The 20,263-nt window shown below is 48.3% G+C and overlaps 1 protein-coding gene across 1 annotated transcript in view; it reads right to left on the reverse strand.

The window, feature by feature from the left end:
• Positions 1–20,263, reverse strand: part of CCDC172 (coiled-coil domain containing 172) — a 122,675-nt gene that overhangs the window by 21,547 nt on the left and 80,865 nt on the right. The window contains exon 7 of the mRNA XM_088466445.1: positions 8,378–8,465. Coding sequence (XP_088322571.1) covers positions 8,378–8,465 — 88 coding nt within the window. The remainder of the gene's footprint in view (positions 1–8,377; positions 8,466–20,263) is intronic.

A 20,263-nucleotide genomic window follows, 5' to 3' on the forward strand; every position in this document is an offset into this window, starting at 1 on the left:
AGATAGTAATATAATAGAATGTTCTAGTGCTGCATGTTCTTCTCAGTGTCACAAATTAAATAATTAGCACCTTCTGTGGATATTTTAACATGTCAGCCAGTAATAAACACACCTGGAAATCTGGAACCTATGGTTACGTTAAAATCATTTAGTCATAAGGTAGTCTTTCCGCTTGAGGCCACGTGCCTCATTGTGAGCCCACACATCCTTTTTGACGGCACCTGATTATTTGAAAACTCCCCTTTCAAAATCCTGCGTTTGCCACTGCCTGAGGTGTGACTGGATACCTTGCCCGCATGCTCTGTACATCCTCCGAGTACAACCACAGTGTCACTCTCCTGTGCTTGCAGTGCGACTGGATACCTTGCCCGTGTACTCTGTACATCCTCCGAGTGCAACCACAGTGTCACTGTCCTGTGCCAGCGGTGCGACTGGATACCTTGCCCGTGTACTCTGTACATCTTCCGAGTACAACCACAGTGTCACTCTCCTGTGCCAGCGGTGCGATTGGATACCTTGCCCACGTACTCTGTACATCCTCCGAATACAACTACAGTGTCACTCTCCTGTGCCAGCAGTGCGACTGGATACCTTGCCCGCGTACTCTGTACATCCTCTGAGTACAACCACAATGTCACTCTCCTGTGCCAGCAGTGTGACTGGATACCTTGCCTGCGTACTCAGTACATCCTCCGAGTACAAACACAGTGTCACTCTCCTGTGCTAGCGGTGCGACTGGATACCTTGCCCGCGTACTCTGTACATCCTCCGACTACAACCACAGTGTCACTCTCCTGTGCCAGCGGTGTGACTGGATACATTGCCTGCGTACTCTGTACATCCTCCCAGTACAACCACAGTGTCACTCTCCTGTGCCAGCGATATGACTGGATGGCTTGCCCGCGTACTCTGTACATCCTCTGAGTACAACCACAATGTCACTCTCCTGTGCCAGAGGTGTGACTGGATACCTTGCCCGCATACTCTGTACATCCTCCGAGTACAACCACAGTGTCACTCTCCTATGCTAGCGGTGCGACTGGATACCTTGCCCATGTACTCTGGGCCTGATTCAGACCTGCTCGCAAGTGCATAGCACTCGCATGAGGGTTGATGGCCGGGCAGTGCGCAGACCCCCGGAGCGAGTGAGAACTTCACTCTCTCGGGGCTCGCAGCAAAACGGGGCAGATGTCGATGTTGAGCAACAGCTCGCCCCGTTTTGTAGGCGGGTTGGGGGAGTTGGCTGGCCAAACAGAGGTGTTCCCGAAGGTGGACAAGACCCTACCACAATGGTCTCGTTGCAAGCCCGATGATAGCGATGGTCGCGACCATCACCAGGCCGCCCGCTAAAGCTGTGGGTGGTTACCCACAGCTTAGCGAGCAGCCTGCAGGCCGGCAAAAAAAATAAAATAATGGCCTGCCCTGATTCAGAGTGAGTGATCGCAAATAGCGAGCGCCTCTGAATCAGGGCCTCTGTACATCCTCCGAGTACAACCACAGTGTCACTCTCCTGTGCAAGCAGTGTGACTGGATACCTTGCCCTCGTACTCTGTACATCCTCCGAGTACAACCACAGTGTCACTCTCCTGTGCCTGCCATAGGCAAACACAGGGGGGGTTTCTGACTGCCTGGAAACCCCCCTCCCCAGCCCACGCCATGACCACAATACAAATAGTAATATAATAGAATGTTCTAGTGCTGCATGTTCTTCTCAGTGTCACAAATTAAATAATTAGCACCTTCTGTGGATATTTTAACATGTCAGCCAGTAATAAACACACCTGGAAATCTGGAACCTATGGTTACGTTAAAATCATTTAGTCATAAGGTAGTCTTTCCGCTTGAGGCCACGTGCCTCATTGTGAGCCCACACACCCTTTTTGACGGCACCTGATTATTTGAAAACTCCCCTTTCAAAATCCTGCGTTTGCCACTGCCTGAGGTGTGACTGGATACCTTGCCCGCATGCTCTGTACATCCTCCGAGTACAACCACAGTGTCACTCTCCTGTGCTTGCAGTGCACCTGGATACCTTGCCCGTGTACTCTGTACATCCTCCGAGTGCAACCACAGTGTCACTGTCCTGTGCCAGCGGTGCGACTGGATACCTTGCCCGTGTACTCTGTACATCTTCCGAGTACAACCACAGTGTCACTCTCCTGTGCCAGCGGTGCGATTGGATACCTTGCCCACGTACTCTGTACATCCTCCGAATACAACCACAGTGTCACTCTCCTGTGCCAGCAGTGCGACTGGATACCTTGCCCGCGTACTCTGTACATCCTCTGAGTACAACCACAATGTCACTCTCCTGTGCCAGCAGTGTGACTGGATACCTTGCCTGCGTACTCAGTACATCCTCCGAGTACAAACACAGTGTCACTCTCCTGTGCTAGCGGTGCGACTGGATACCTTGCCCGCGTACTCTGTACATCCTCCGACTACAACCACAGTGTCACTCTCCTGTGCCAGCGGTGTGACTGGATACCTTGCCTGCGTACTCTGTACATCCTCCCAGTACAACCACAGTGTCACTGTCCTGTGCCAGCGATATGACTGGATGGCTTGCCCGCGTACTCTGTACATCCTCTGAGTACAACCACAATGTCACTCTCCTGTGCCAGAGGTGTGACTGGATACCTTGCCCGCATACTCTGTACATCCTCCGAGTACAACCACAGTGTCACTCTCCTGTGCCTGCCATAGGCAAACACAGGGGGGGGGGGTTCTGGCTGCCTGGAAACCCCCCTCCCCAGCCCACGCCATGACCACAATACAAATAGTAATATAATAGAATGTTCTAGTGCTGCATGTTCTTCTCAGTGTCACAAATTAAATAATTAGCACCTTCTGTGGATATTTTAACATGTCAGCCAGTAATAAACACACCTGGAAATCTGGAACCTATGGTTACGTTAAAATCATTTAGTCATAAGGTAGTCTTTCCGCTTGAGGCCACGTGCCTCATTGTGAGCCCACACACCCTTTTTGACGGCACCTGATTATTTGAAAACTCCCCTTTCAAAATCCTGCGTTTGCCACTGCCTGAGGTGTGACTGGATACCTTGCCCGCATGCTCTGTACATCCTCCGAGTACAACCACAGTGTCACTCTCCTGTGCTTGCAGTGCGCCTGGATACCTTGCCCGTGTACTCTGTACATCCTCCGAGTGCAACCACAGTGTCACTGTCCTGTGCCAGCGGTGTGACTGGATACCTTGCCCGTGTACTCTGTACATCTTCCGAGTACAACCACAGTGTCACTCTCCTGTGCCAGCGGTGCGATTGGATACCTTGCCCACGTACTCTGTACATCCTCCGAATACAACCACAGTGTCACTCTCCTGTGCCAGCAGTGCGACAGGATACCTTGCCCGCGTACTCTGTACATCCTCTGAGTACAACCACAATGTCACTCTCCTGTGCCAGCAGTGTGACTGGATACCTTGCCTGCGTACTCAGTACATCCTCCGAGTACAAACACAGTGTCACTCTCCTGTGCTAGCGGTGCGACTGGATACCTTGCCTGCGTACTCAGTACATCCTCCCAGTACAACCACAGTGTCACTCTCCTGTGCCAGCGATATGACTGGATGGCTTGCCCACGTACTCTGTACATCCTCTGAGTACAACCACAGTGTCACTCTCCTGTGCCAGAGGTGTGACTGGATACCTTGCCCGCATACTCTGTACATCCTCCGAGTACAACCACAGTGTCACTCTCCTATGCTAGCGGTGCGACTGGATACCTTGCCCATGTACTCTGGGCCTGATTCAGACCTGCTCGCAAGCGCATAGCACTCGCATGAGGGTTGATGGCCGGGCAGTGCGCAGACCCCTCGGGGCTCGCAGCAAAACGGGGCAGATGTCGATGTTGAGCAACAGCTCGCCCCGTTTTGTAGGCGGGTTGGGGGAGTTGGCTGGCCAAACAGAGGCGTTCCCGAAGGTGGACAAGACCCTACCACAATGGTCTCGTTGCAAGCCCGATGATAGCGATGGTCGCGACCATCACCAGGCCGCCCGCTAAAGCTGTGGTTGGTTACCCACAGCTTAGCGAGCAGCCTGCAGGCCGGCAAAAAAAATAAATAATGGCCTGCCCTGATTCAGAGCGAGCGATCGCAAATAGCGAGCGCCTCTGAATCAGGGCCTCTGTACATCCTCCGAGTACAACCACAGTGTCACTCTCCTGTGCTAGCAGTGTGACTGGATACCTTGCCCTCGTACTCTGTACATCCTCCGAGTACAACCACAGTGTCACTCTCCTGTGCCTGCCATAGGCAAACACAGGGGGGGGTTTCTGGCTGCCTGGAAACCCCCCCTCCCCAGCCCACGCCATGACCACAATAGAAATAGTAATATAATAGAATGTTCTAGTGCTGCATGTTCTTCTCAGTGTCACAAATTAAATAATTAGCACCTTCTGTGGATATTTTAACATGTCAGCCAGTAATAAACACACCTGGAAATCTGGAACCTATGGTTACGTTAAAATCATTTAGTCATAAGGTAGTCTTTCCGCTTGAGGCCACGTGCCTCATTGTGAGCCCACACCCCTTACAGTGAGCCCACACACCCTTTTTGATGGCACCTGATTATTTGAAAACCCCCCTTTCAAAATCCTGCGTTTGCCACTGCCTGAGGTGTGACTGGATACCTTGCCCGTGTACTTTGTACATCCTCCGAGTACAACCACAGTGTCACTCTCCTGTGCCAGCGGTGCGACTGGATACCTTGCCCATGTACTCTGTACATCTTCCAAGTACAACCACAGTGTCACTCTCCTGTGCCAGCGGTGCGACTGGATACCTTGCCCACGTACTCTGTACATCCTCCGAATACAACCATAGTGTCACTCTCCTGTGCCAGCGGTGCAGACTGGACACCTTGCCTGCATACTCTGTACATCCTCCGAGTACAACCACAGTGTCACTCTCCTGTGCCAGCGGTGCGACTGGATACCTTGCCCGTGTACTCTGTACAATATCCAAATACAAAATCCTCGTTAGTGCCTCTTTCAGAGGTACATTCTGCTGGGCCTCATCGCTGTTATCTCCCTTCATTTCCCACCTGTATCGGATACCTGGCCAAAGGGCCACGACCTGCTTGCTCGGTACAGCTTAAACCCATATCCCGCTTGGAGGGGTCACTGGTCAACTCTTCCTCGTCCATACTTGTGGGTGAGGAGGACATACATCCAGGCCCATCATCTCCGATTCCGTCCACAACCCGGGACCTCAGCTTTCAGCTCCTCAGTAGGATATTCCCCTGAGCAAGCCGTGACATCACTGCTGTGGGGTTATTACTGCTGTGAGGTTATTGGTTACTGCTGTGGGGTTATTACTGCTGTGGGATTATTACTGCTGTGGGGTTATTGGTTACTGCTGTGGGATTATTACTGCTGTGGAGTTATTACTGCAGTGGGTTTATCAGTTACTGCTGTCGGGTTATTAGTTACTGCTGTGGGGTTATTACTGCTGTGGAGTTATTACTGCAGTGGGGTTATCAGTTACTGCTGTGGGGTTATTACTGCTGTGGAGTTATTACTGCTGTGAGGTTATCAGTTACTGCTGTGAGGTTATTACTGCTGTGGGGTTATCAGTTACTGCTGTGGGGTTATCGGTTACTGCTGTGGGGTTATCAGTTACTGCTGTGGGGTTATCAGTTACTGCTGTGGGGTTATTACTGCTGTGGGGTTATTACTGCTGTGGGGTTATCGGTTACTGCAGCAGGGTTATCAGTTACTGCAGTTGGGTTATCAGTTAGCGCTGTGGGATTATTACTGCTGTGGAGTTATTACTGCAGTGGGGTTATCAGTTACTGCTGTGAGGTTATTACTGCTGTGGGGCTATTGGTTACTGCTGTCGGGTTATCAGTTACTGCTGTGGGGTTATCGGTTACTGCTGTCGGGTTATCAGTTACTGCTGTAGGGTTATTACTTACTGTTGTGGGGTTATTGGTTACTGCTGTGGGATTATTACTGCTCTGGAGTTATTATTGCAGTGGGGTTATTAGTCTCTGCTGTTGGGTTATTAGTTACTGCTGTGGGTTTATCAGTTACTGCTGTCGGGTTATCAGTTACTGCTGTGGGGTTATTACTGCTGTGGAGTTATTACTGCAGTGGGGTTATCAGTACTGCTGTGGGGTTATCGGTTACTGCTGTGGGATTATTACTGCTGTGAGGTTATTACTGCTGTGGGGTTATCAGTTACTGCTGTGAGGTTATTACTGCTGTGGGGTTATCAGTTACTGCTGTGAGGTTATTACTGCTGTGAGGTTATCAGTTACTGCTGTGGGGTAATCGGTTACTGCTGTGAGGTTATTACTGCTGTGGGGTTATCAGTTACTGCTGTGAGGTTATTACTGCTGTGAGGTTATCAGTTACTGCTGTGGGGTTATTGGTTACTGCTGTGGGATTATTACTGCTGTGGGGTTATTACTGCTGTGGGGTTATTACTGCTGTGGGATTATTACTGCAGTAGGGTTATTAGTTACTGCTGTGGGGTTATTACTGCTGTGGGGCTATTGGTTACTGCTGTCTGGTTATCAGTTACTGCTGTGGGGTTATCGGTTACTGCTGTGGGATTATTACTGCAGTAGGTTTATTACTGCTGTGAGGTTATTACTGCAGTAGGTTTATTACTGCTGTGGGATTATTACTGCTGTGGGGTTATTACTGCTGTGGGGTTATTACTGCTGTGGGATTATTACTGCTGTGGGATTATTACTGCTGTGAGGTTATTACTGCTGTGGGATTATTACTGCTGTGGGATTATTACTGCTGTGGGATTATTACTGCTGTGAGGTTATTACTGCTGTGGGATTATTACTGCAGTAGGTTTATTACTGCTGTGGGATTATTACTGCAGTAGGTTTATTACTGCTGTGGGATTATTACTGCAGTAGGTTTATTACTGCTGTGGGGTTATTACTGCTGTGAGGTTATTACTGCTGTGGGATTATTACTGCTGTGGGATTATTACTGCAGTAGGTTTATTACTGCTGTGGGGTTATTACTGCTGTGAGGTTATTACTGCTGTGGGATTATTACTGCTGTGGGATTATTACTGCTGTATTCCCAATTATTGTTGGCACATGGAGAAAATATGCAGCTGGTAATGGGGAGATTGTGAAGTTGGATACACTGGATTTTAGAAAAAAAAACCTAAAAGATCTGGTGGCACAGAAGACTCTGTAAGGGCAGCAGTACAGGGCAATGCTGCAGGCTGGGCAACACCCAAGTTACAAATAGTCCAACTACAGTACTGTATATATACAGTAAATGCTGCACAAGGCATGTCTATGCTAGAATAATGCTTCTCTCCTCTACAAGCGGAATCAGTATTAAATACCACCGGACGTGAGCCCTGCGGACCTAATACTGACACCGAAAGTTAGAAGATGATGATTCCGACAAGGTAAATTTTTTCCTATCGCTAACCATTTCCCCCCACCCCTAACCTCTCCCATTAGTGCCTAAGCCCCCCCCCCGACCCCGCAGCCTAAACTTAAGTCTCCCACAGGGGTGCCTAACCCTAACATTCCACCAGGGGTGCCTAACCCTAACCCCTCCTTCCCCTAGCCTAACCCTAACCCTTCCACCAGGGGTGCCTAACCCTAACCCCTCCTTCCCCTAGCCTAACCCTCCCACCAGGGGTGCCTAACCCTAACCTTCCACCAGGGGTGCCTAACCCTAACCCTTCCTTCCCCTAGCCTAACCCTAACCTCCCACCAGGGGTGCCTAACCCTAACCTCCCACCAGGGGTGCCTAACCCTTACCCCTCCTTCCCCTAGCCTAACCCTAACCTCCCACCAGGGGTGCCTAACCCTAACCTCCCACCAGGGGTGCCTAACCCTAACCCCTCCTTCCCCTAGCCTAGCCCTAACCCTCCCACCAGGGATGCCTAACCCTGTCCCTCGCCAGGAGCCCCTAACCTAACCCTCCCCCCCTGCGGCTCCCGGCGTAGGTATAATGACAGGCGTCGGGATTTAGACACCTGTCTTTAGTCCCCTGCTGGGATTTGAGAGTCGGGAGCCGGCTTATTCACTCCATCCCCTACAAGCAACACCCTGACACATGGCCGTGACAATAACAAGCTTGGATTGGACAATAAACTTTAGAGTTAGTTTGGAAAGTGACTGTTCATGTATTCAGAGCTCAGATTCATTCTAATCTGGCTGTAGCATTACACCCTCACACGTAATAACAGCTCTTGTGAAGACAATGGAACACGCCGCACTGTCGCACACCTGCAATTATGTTTCTGAAGAACAAGCTGCCAAATACAGAAGGCAGGAATCAATCTACAGCGGATGATACAAAAATATGACTTCCCTGGTGAATAAACCTTCTTTTCATAGATCAATAGGAGGGGCCGTACCTGCTGCAGGAATTGTATCTCTGCTCGAAGAGCCTCACATACACTTTCCAAATCATCCTCTTTGTAAGATTCCAGCTCTTTTCTCAGCCTAAGTGCAAACAAATAAATGTTCATGAATGTGTGTTTTGTGATATAGAGACAATAATACATAAAGCAGAGATTAGCACCTTTATGTTGCAGGCCTCAGTCTACGTGCGCACTTATGGATCATGCAGGAAGAATAATGAACATAAATCATTCCAATATGATGATATACAAATATTCTCCCCCCACATCCTCTCACATTGTGACATCACAATCTAATCGCCATCCCAGAACAGCATAACAGCATCTTCTATTCACCTCTCATCTGCTGGGAAGAAGCTTATAAGGGAACCCGTCATGCAAACGTTACCGGAACAGCTGTATATAAGCAGAATTGCGATGTAGTTATCAACACCAATACGAGGGGCTTATTCTGAGTGGTAAGCTGCTGTGACCGCGTTAGCATCTACTGCTGTAGTCCCACCTGCGGCGTTATGCCAATGATAGTATCAGCCCTACCCCTGGTGTACAGCCGTGCGTCTGACTGTGCAAGGGCTGAGACGCCCACTTTGTGCAGCTGCAGACGCAACCATCGTCGCACTATCATTCTCCACACACAGCCTGTAACGTGACGGGAGCTATTTGGTTGGTGCTTTATCTACGTCCATTTTATCTCTCTCCAAGGCTTAGTACCCCTAAGGCTGGGTACACTCTAGACGATGTGTACCCAGACCGACCTCGGCAGCAACAGGACCTGGCGGGGGAGCTGGCATCGGTAACTGTATACAAATTTGCAGATGTTGGCAGCGACGGTGGGGGCCATGCTGCGCGGTCACGAGAGTATGGCACCAGATCCCTGGCATCAGTGGCAAGGACCGCCTTAGAGAGGAAGATCCAGGCCAGTCGGGGATAAGCAGGTAGGATGAAAGGGAAGGAGCAGGGAAGAGATCACATTCACGGCCCAGCTCATCATCATCTCATGATGTTACCACTGGGCCAGGCTGGCTGCCCGCGGTGGTGCATAATGAGTCAATGCTGCCTGCTGTGGGCCCCTTTATTGTGGCGAATCCCAGACATTGGTGCTGATAGTGTAGGGGTGTACACGCCCACATAGTACTGGCCACACCCACCCATCACGCCTCCTACACTTCATAACAGGCCCGTCATCATGTTCAGCCCCAGGCCCATGTGGCTCTCAATCCGGCCCTGGTATATGTAGTTATGCCATGAGATGCCGCTGTCTGGTACCGCAGCAGCTGAAGGTGATTCTGGGTGCCCTGCTTAAAGCTTACAGCAACAGCCACATGCTGAACCCAGCTATTGCCCTGGCAGAGATACCTGATATTATGAGAGATGACAAGAGAGAAAAGTAACCAAATACCATTATGCTCATTATCTGCTATGCAGACCCTAGAACCAGACGAACAATACAGGAGTAAAACATTATTATATGGCATCTGCTAACAGACCAGACAGTACTTGACGACTTTTCATTTCTCCTCTCCGGGATGACTACTCCGGGGGCGGGCGCTTTACGCCCCATCACAGCAAAATTACAGAAATCGCGTAGAGGGGAGGGGCTAAAATGATGCCTATATTTTGTCATATTGGCTCCACCCCCTCTCTACAGACCCGCAATTCCCGATATTATCTCCTCATCCTGCCCATTTCACTAGGAAGTGGCCAGGATGCGGGAGATCCCCCCACTCGTCCGGGGGTGTATGTAACAGACAGATGGGTCACAATGAAAGATGACTGTAGATATATATTGTAACTGTATAAGTACATACCGATATGTATTAGTATTACATGTCTATCATTTGTTTTCTAATATATTTGTAATTCTATCCTTGTGAAGCATTATTCTCACACAGCGGTCTCATCAGATACACTGTATCACACTCTGTTTCCCTTAGTTTCAGAAAAACCAATACAGTTAGTATGTAGGAGATAGATGGCCATCTGCAAGGGGTGTAGTCAGCATCACGGCGTGCAGGATGCCAACGGTCTAAATACCGGCGCCGGAATCCAGACAGCATCGAGATCCCGGCTCCAGTATCCCGACCACCAGCATCCCGAAGGTAAGTATTGGGGGTTAGGCTTAGGCACTAGGGGTTAGGTTTAGGGTGCGGGGAAGGGGAGGTTAGTTTTAGGCACTGGGGAGGGAGGTTTAGGGTAGGGGTTAGGGTTAGTCGTAGTATACTTACCTACCGCGGTCGGGATTTTCACTGTCGGGATGCCGCTGTCGGTATTTTGACCAGTGGCATCCCGACCGCCGGGAACTCATATCCAACCCCATCTGCAATTGTATTTCCTACTCAGGAATTTGTTTTGTATTAGATCAGTGTTTTCCACACGCAGCATGTATGGCCACTCACAGGCCAGGTACTAAGGATGTCCATACATATGCACAAGTGGCTTAATTATTACCGCAGCCAGTTTGATTTACAGCCCTGTGCTGCAGCAGGGACATCCCTAATGATTGGTAACATTAGTAAAAGTGAACCATAATATAATTGGAATGTGACTGCCAGGGCCATAACTAGGGGTTTGTGAGCTGTGCCGATGTACAGGGCACAGGGTCCTGGGGTCTGCACCGTCGCTGCCCCGTGGCACCTGCATGTCGATTGGAGGGTGACATGAATGGCACCTTGCAACCAGCAGCGCTACTGCAGAGCCGCTCGGAGCGCCCAATGTACCCTCAGGGTAAGCACCCAGCAGAGCCCCCTGGAGCATCCGTAAAATGCACCAGGCAATGCTCTACTTCCCATAGGTGGCAGCCCTGCCCCTTAGGCGTGATGTCATGGGTTTAGGGGGCAGAGATGGCACAGGACACACTGCTGCCCTGTTATGGTGCTGGTGACTGCCATCTACTGCTTTGAGCTAGCGTTGTATTGTACTGTATACTAATATACTGCCTATACATGCACTACTCTGATTAATTATACATGAATGCCATGTTATATATGTTGAAAAATAGGACTTATGTCTTACCTGTTTAAGTCCTTTTCTTCGAGGAGTCTGGGCACCAACTAGTTAAGCTTCTTCTCCCAGCAGCCCTGACTCCTCCCCCCTATACCCCGCCCCCAGCCTCAGACAGGCCAGGTAAGTTAGCAAGCCCAAGGCAGGAGCGAGGAAGAGGAGAAGGAAGACCGACCTACACATACTGGTCCAAACACCCAGAAACACTAAAGGAGAAAGTAAAAAAAAAAAACGCCAGCCCGGTGCATCAGGATGGGCAGCCTGAGTCCCCTATGGAGTTTGAAGAAAAGGACTTAACCAGGTAAGTCCTCTTTTCTACTTTACGTTCCATAGGGGACACAGGCAGAGACCATGGGACGTCCTAAAGCTATCTCATTATGGGAGGGGACGCGACAGAGGTCTCCTTCGACCCAAAGCTGCGTCCGCGGTGGCGAAGGTGTTAAATTAACAGAACCAGAAGAAAGTAGAGTGGAGGACCATAGGGCCGCTCTACAAAGCTGCTCAGCCGAGGCACCCCTGGCAAGCCGCCCAAGAAGTACTCATATGGTGAAAGGGTCCAACAGTAAAGACGGAACAGTGAGAACCTTCATCGCTGAAGCATGGCGGATAATCCAACGAAGCCAACTGGCCAAATTCCGTGTGGAAACCAGCCAGTCCATTTTACGAATTCCATAGAAGACCAACAGGGGACCCCTTCTACGAAGAACCCGAGTCCTATTCACAAAGATCCGGAGGGACCGAACAACATCCAAAGAGGCCTCCTCCGTAGAACAAACCAGGTGCCTGAAAAAACAGGGACCAATGGTTCTAGGTGATTAGAAAACCAAGAGACTACCATAGGACAGCTCAGTCCAAGTGAAAAACATACAATGGGGAGGGACAGGACAACTCACCCTAGCATAGCCAGCAGAAAAACGGTCATCCAAGTAAGTAAATGAATGTCAAAAGAGTCCAAGGGCTCAAAGAGCGATGACTGAAGAGCACAAAGCACCAAAGACAAAGTTAAAGGAGCCAAGGAACAACGACTTCCAAGGAGAAATCCTTGAAGGAAAGCTTGTACGTCAGTTCATAAAGGTGGGTTTCATTCTGATCGAAATTAAATAGTACACACACGTGACCCTTTGAGCGAGTACAAATTAACACACTTTATTTACAAGTAACAAACAAACAATTAACATACAAAGTATACAGTATACTCAACTTTTGTTAATATATTCAGATGACACCGGTAGTTCATCATCTTCAACATAAGATCTGGGGAGCCCTCGTTTCAATAACGCGCAGGTAGTTCAATATACATTGCAGGCACCCTACTACAGTCTCAGGTCCATACACGAGCCAAAGAGCCTTTGTCTATGTCTTGATTTATATACCCTAATAGGGTGTTGGCTTTCCGGATATTAAGCCCATATTAGTTACAAACTGGGTACCAAGCACTGATTGGTACAACATAGCATGGACCATTCTTAACTTTACACATGCTCTGTAAGCATTAACATATATTACCAGACAAAGAAATACAGTTATGACGTGTCCTAATGTCTGGAGATAAACTCTGTTTCAAAGCCCTTTTGTGTAGAATCTCAGTAACCCATAATGCTTAGCGTCTCTACACATCTTACAATGGTCATCCCACTGGAATGTGGCTCACTGTCTACTGATAACACCATATAAGCTATGGATGGCTCATTATACATCTCTGATAGTGACAGGTACAAGTTAGGCCCCTCAATATATGTCTTGTTTGACCTCAAAGGTTGAATCTGACCAGTCTGAACATAGACTGCATGAATACAATCTCTTTTCAAACCTCAATGGGGCCCAGCACAGGTTGTGTGTTACAACTTATATGCCTATGTAGAAATTAATTATTTAACCCACTGGTTACAGTCAGGCATTAGCCATCTGTCTCTGAAGAGGCCAGAAAATATAGAAACCTGTTACTTCAAATAAGAGAGGCGGATGGATAGACCCAGACCTGCCGGCAGAAGGTAGAGGACCCAAGAGAGGGAAATACTTTGGGATTAAAATTCCAGTCAGAACAGCAAGCAAAGAAAATCTGCCAAAGCAATGACAAGGTCTTGCAGAGGAGAGCTCCTGGGCATACAGCATAGTATGAATGACCGACCTGGAGAACCTTGTAGTGTTCAAGACATAGGTGTTAAGAGTAACAAGATGGGTCAGATCTGGATAGAAGCACGGGTCCTGAAACAGAAGATCCGGCCACAAAGAAAGACACAGCGGAGTGCTGATAGATCTGTGTACCAAGCTGGCCATGGTCTACAGGGGGCAATCAGGATTACCCTCCCCCTGCAGTCTCCGAAGGACCCACGGAATCCACAAGATCGGAAGGAAGACATACAAAAGATTAAACTCCTGCTGGACTGGTAAGGCATCCAGCTGAAGGGCTTCCAGGGCCCTGGCACTGAAAAAGTGCTTTGATAGTTTGTGTTCATGCCGGGATATCATTAAGGCGATGTCTGGCAACCACCAGCGAAGAACTACGATTTTAAAGGCATCTGGATGAAGTGCCCATTCACCTGGGTGGATGTCCAGGCGACCACGGAAGCTTACTTCCCAATTCTGGATTTTGGGGATTAAGACTACAGTACCTACAGAGCTGGAAGTTGACACACTGTCCAGATGAGAATGCCACTCACCTCCTTCAAGGTGCCACGACTGCGAGTGCCGCCCTGATGGTTTATGTAGGCAATGGCAGTCACATTGGTGGATTGCACCTGGACCAGACTACGCTGTAGGAGCAGCCGAGCCAGGCAGAGAGCTCTAAAGATTGCTCAGAGATCCAGAAAGTTGATTGCAGTTGGTTCCTAGAAGTTGTTCACTAACCGTAGAAGGTTGTTGACATTGGTGGTGAGGAGGACCCTGTGTCGAACATTCCAGTCAAGGTGTAAGTTATCAGTGGACCTATTTGAACTGGACACATCCTCCAACTGAAGAGGCCGGGAATGAAACTGGGCATACGGCGCCATGATGGAGGTGGAGGCAAGTGAGCCCAGGATTTAAATGCAAGTGTGTATTGACACTCAGTGAGGACTTAAAACTTTGCGAATCCTGGCCTTTGGGTCCGAAAGCTTTACTGGTGGGAGGAAGACCCACTGAACCCTGGAACCCAGCAATGCCCCCTGATGGTACCTTTTCTGCAACAGAGTCCAGTAGAATTAATCCCATTGATGAGCTTTCCATGGGACTGGAGGATATCTATCAAGGGACTGAAGTGTTCCTTGAAAACATCCGGAGACCGGGTAAGGCTCAAGGAAAGACCAAATGGCAATGCCTGAAAATGAAAATGCTCCTCTGGGACCACAAGCCAGAGGAAACTCTGGAGACCAAGCCAGATAGGAACCTGAAAATAGTCCTCCCAGAAATCCAAGGTGGCCCTTAGACCCCCTAGTACCAGTGCCAGAATGATGGACACAGACTCTATGCAGAATCTGAGAACTGTTAAGGATTTCCAGGTGAACAAAGAAGAGACTGGCATAAAATTCCTTGCCTCTCTAAGAAAGGGGAACTGAAACACACACTCTGGAGGCCAGCAGGGAGTGAATAGAGTCCACCAGTTCTTTCACTTTGTCTTGATCCACCGGAAAGCTGGTGGAAAAAATGGGTTCTGAGGCCTTTCCTGAAAGGCTATGGCGTAGCCGCGGAAAATAAATCTTCACCCTCAGACATCGTACGTGGTCACCATCCAGGTGATGGAAACAGCAAAAGTCGGCCTCCCACACTGTGACCCCTCTAGGTGGAGGTCTGCCTTATCAAGCACAATCCTGTTGGTAGGCCTGGATGTAGGGTAACTGGTAGGCTTGGGCTGTATAGCTCGAAGCCTCAGCCCTTTGAAAGAGTAACCCGGAGCCTTGAGAAATGTTGGCCCTTGGCCCTTCCCCCCAGACAAAAGGAGCAAAAATTAGTTCATGACTAGGTCACAGAAGGGAGATAGGCCGTCCTGGACACAGTTATTGTAGCTACAATCCTGTCCAAAATAGGATCCCAATGAATGACCTGAAAGCAGAAGAGCCCCTATGGTCTTCCTAAAGTCTGAGTCAGCACGACAGAAATTAAGCCAAAGCGCTCGCCTAACAGCCACCAAGAATGCTGACACCCTGAAAGCTAGGGCACCAGTATCTATTGTTGCCTCTCCTATATAAGAGGCCACCCTCTGATGTTCTCATCTGATGCCAATAGCTCATTCCAAAGGGAAATTGAGCTGAGGCTCTCCTGAAGAACATCTGTCTAACCTCTCATGGCTTTAGCTACCTAAGCAGAAGTCAAGGCTGGGTGCGCAATAGCTTCTGCATAAAATGTCCCTTTTGAGGGAAGTTCCAACATCCTGTCCCTGGGATCACAAGGGATGCCGCATTTGGGCTAGGAAGGTAAGCGTTTTAGACTAGGCGGGCCATGTGAGCCTCCACTGAGGAGGAGGCTCATTTTGCCCAGTCTGCAGCAGGTAGAGAATTGAAGAAAGCAATGCACTTAGAAACCTGTAGGTGCCTATTAGGGTGAGCCCTCCGTAGAAGGTCCACTCGCTGCCAGAAAACGGGAATTCAGCAGAAAACGTCCACCAATGCTTGAAGACCGAAACACTAGCCTTAGGAGCTGAGGAACTTCAGAGTCCGAATTATTACTGGACAGGGACGCAGCACTATCTAGACTGACGTCTGAAGTGCGGTTCCTGTCCAGCTTCTGCTGGAAAGATGCAGACACCTGCGGTTAAAGTGAGAAGGGCTGCATTCATGGTTCCTAAGGCAAATGCTATAAGGTCACCAGCTGGGCCCCAGTATGGATACTAGTAGGGGGAGCAGGCCCTGGGGTTGCCAGTCTGTGTGACGGACACACTCTGACACTACAGAGGATGTGCACTAGCCCTTAGCCAAGTGCAACCTTACCTATGAGAGAGGTAGACCAGGCTGGTTCTAGGTGGAAGTCATGGTTGACTGACACTCTGGCTGCGAATCTGCGAAACACCGGACACTGAGCCCATCATGGTACAGAGCCTGAGGAGAAAGTACAGAGGTACAAATCCTACAGTTACTCAACACTGAAACACCCATCCCTGGGTGCTTTGCCCTTGAAAAACCTGGTACCGCAATCCATGGCAGTCCCCACACACCAGCTAGTTAAACTAATGTGTGCAATCACGCCGTAGCTAGGGTAGTGCGGCCGGTGCCATCGCACAGGGCACCACAGGTCAGGAGGAGCTGTTTGGGCCTGTCAAATTTCTGTTTATTATCATTCTTACTTTTAGCTTCCTCTTATTTCATCCCCAGCATCTCCTGGCCTCTCCTATCTCTTCCCTGGCCCTTCCTCATGAAGCCATGGCCCTTTTTTGGGTGCATTACATCCCTTTGAAAAACGAGGGGGGCGCCAATGCTCTTTCTGGCACAGGGCACCAAAAAGTCTAGTTACAGCTCTGTGTGCAATAATAGGGGGATGCAATGATTGTGACCTCACCTCACAATAGATCGTGGGCTTTACAGACGAGGGATTTACTAAACTGTCAGAAGAATTAAGTGTGGCTCCCTGTAAGCAGGGAGCCGCTCTTACATCTGAGCACCATCCGTGCTCCCCTCCCCCCAGCGTCCGGCTGCGGATCCCTGATGTGTGCTGGGGGACCAGCTGAAATCACCGACTCGCTCGCGGCCATTTTTCCAGGGACTCACGCATGCGCAGTACTGCTGTCCCTGGGAAAACAGTGCGGGCGCCATTTTCCCGGAGACCCGTATATGCGCAGTAGATTTTGGCACTAAGACAGAATCTACTGCACCGCGGGACCGCCGGAGAGAGGAGGGGGCCCGAGTCTGCACACAGGCCCCCCTCTCTCTTTAAATGCCCCTGTTAGCACCAGTCCTATCCTTGGTTCAAAAAGTCTGCCTGAAAGTGGTCAGATCTCTACATACTCTCACCTCTGACTGCCCGCTCACAACATGCCCCCCAATGCAAACAGGTGTACCATTGCTGCCAAATAATAATATCTACACCATCGCAAGCAGAGATCTGGCTGAGGTGTGGAGAGAAAGTGCACATACCCCTAATTTACATACATCTGTATAGTTTTATTTTTGAAATGAGAATGGTTATAAAAGTAAAATATACCATTTATTATTATTAGTTAAAATAGGTAACCAGATACTGTATTTATTAGCAGTGTCGGACTGGGGCATGAAGGGCCCACCAGGAGAATGCAGATTTAGGGGCCCATATTTAGGGGTGTGACCAGCCTCTAAAGGGGGTGTGGCCATCCTCCACAGAGTCTTGGCTAACCATTAGAGAGTGCATGGATTGGGTTCCTTAAATATGTATATATAGTGAATACTGCTAGTGCATGCATGATAAGGTACCAGATTAATAACAGCAATGCATTGTAGAAAATACACTATAGTCCTGTGCAGTATAATGTAACATACAGTATGTATAATGTATAGTTCAAGTGCACAGTCTTGAACCTGATCCCTAGAGGAGGGTGTGGGCCCACAGGCAGTGGGGCCCACCGGGGGATCCCCCTGTACACCTGTGGGCCAGTCCAACGATGTTTATTAGAGCCAAATATCAAACATAGATGGTGATATAAGTAAGAAAAGTGTGAAAATGAAAATAGATTAAAATAATGTCTGCCTGTGGCACAGTTATTATTCCCCAATAGATTGCTACTTTTATATTTTATATATATATAATAAAGAGTGGAGAAGAGAGCGCCTCCTAGTGCAATATTGTACAATAGATTTAACCACCACCAGGTGTAATCACCTCTATGTGGATGGGGGTGTACCTTAATAAGTGGAAACACCACTTTGACAACACGAATAACTTAAATAGTCCGCAATCTCAGGATCCTATGACCAACCCAATGTCATAACTCTGCAGTCGCTCGGTCATCAGCTCCTCCTCAGTCTGACTCCGCACTGGCTGAAGCAGGGAACATTGGGAGCTCAGCTGGATTTAGATTTGGGGTGCCCAGGGCTTCTTATTGGCTTAGCTTAGTTTAGTATGCCTTTCAGTCTGCTGAGCTTGGTTGTGACTGTATATATATATATATATATATATATATATAAATATATTTATATTTGTTTTATATGTTCTGTTCATTAAAGTCTGATTTATCCTTTGTAAGAAATGGTGTAATTCTTCTTTTAGTTTTTATTTTATCATTTTTTTTTATTTTCATTATTTAGCATTCTCCTAATAGCTTCCCTTATATTATATAATAATTATCCTCTTGTTACACTCTTCCCTGCTGTATATTTAAGCTTGATGTTTTTTATTTCTCAGTTAAGTTCCTGGTAGATATTTGTGTTGCATAATATTGCAATGTGATTCTGAGTTGTGAATGATACTATGGGGTAAATTTACTAAGATCCATGTTGCTCCCGATTTGTCCCGTTTTTCAACTCGAATAGGATCGATAAAAAAACGACCGTTTTTATCACTAAAAAAATCGGGAATTTAATTTACCAAGCTCCCGGTTTTGACAAGATCATTTTGATTGATGGTGTATTTGGTCGATCCTGTCCGATTTGAAGCCCTGATTTAAACAGCTGAATTTATCTCTCGAACAAGCAGGCTGCACATAGCAATGAAATATGTGGACAGTTTTATTTTTAGGGTTACATTTTTTTTTTTAAATGACGTGATATGGCTCTACATAGGCAGAAGCCGTGTCAGAGCGTTTCATTCGGGAGATACCAACCATCCTGTTTGGTATCTGTTGCGTGGTTTGGGTTTTTTGTTTTAAGAAGACCTTGGATGCCTACTTTGGACAAGGGGATCACTCCTGGTAATGTAGGTGAGTGTGTGTGTGTGAGTGTGTGTGTGTGTAATGGTGTGTAATAAAACTGTACTTTCTCAGTGTGTGTGTTGTGTGTTTTTTTTACACATTTCTTTACAGGTGAACTACAGGTACCAGCAAGCCCTTAATGCCCTGTATGCTGGTACTTGTGGTTCTCCAAGTATCAGCATGCGGAGGAGGCTTGCTGGGACCTGTAGTTCCACTGTAAAGACAATGTTGTAATGTCTATTTTTTACACACTACATACACTATCAGCCCGCACCCACCGCCTTAGGGTGGCGGGGATAGCCCCGGGCTATCAGCCTAGGGCAGGGGTGCCCTTGAGAGGGAGACCCCTTTATTGGGGGGGTCCACAACTCTCCAGGGATCCCTGGCCTGGGCTGACTAGTGGTCAGGACTGATGCTGCGGCTGGGGGGCCCGGTGAAAGGGCTCCCCTGGCTGTGGCATCAGCCCCCCGCTAGAAAGGGTCCGGTGCTGGTTTTAATTATAGGAGGACCCCTACGCAATTTTTTTCCCCCCTATAATTAATACCAGGACTGGTCCTGCAGCCTGGTGCTGGTACCTAATTTAAGGTGGAACCCTACTCGTTTTGTTCCCTGTAATTTTAGGTACCAGGACAAGCTGACAAGTCCGGGGCTGGTTAGCCTTTTGAGTGGGGACCTTACTTCATTTTTTTTTTTTTTTCTAATTAACCCTTACAACACACTTGCCATTCAGAAACATACACAAATCACACTGATTTGTGTATGTTTGATGACAACTCGCAGCTCAGGAGGTGGTGCATTTAAAACTTCTATTGAGTCCCCGATTTGAGTGTAAAACGAATAATGGTAAATTCCCGATTTGTATTAAAAAAGTGAAAAGTACTTCCGAATTGAGCCGATGGTGATTTCATTTCTATAGTTCAAAAAGGCCAAATTTGCGTCATTAAACCACCCGATTTTAACCTGAAAAAATGAAGAAATCACCCGACTTTAATGATAATAAATTCCTAATTTGCAAAAAAGTGATATTATCACCCGAAAATGCAAATCGGGACAAACACAGATCTTAGTAAATTTACCCCTTTGTATCAGTTATA

Source organism: Taudactylus pleione, unplaced genomic scaffold (assembly GCF_031769625.1).
Source record: "Taudactylus pleione unplaced genomic scaffold, aTauple2 ptg003137l, whole genome shotgun sequence".
NCBI lineage: Eukaryota > Metazoa > Chordata > Amphibia > Anura > Myobatrachidae > Taudactylus > Taudactylus pleione.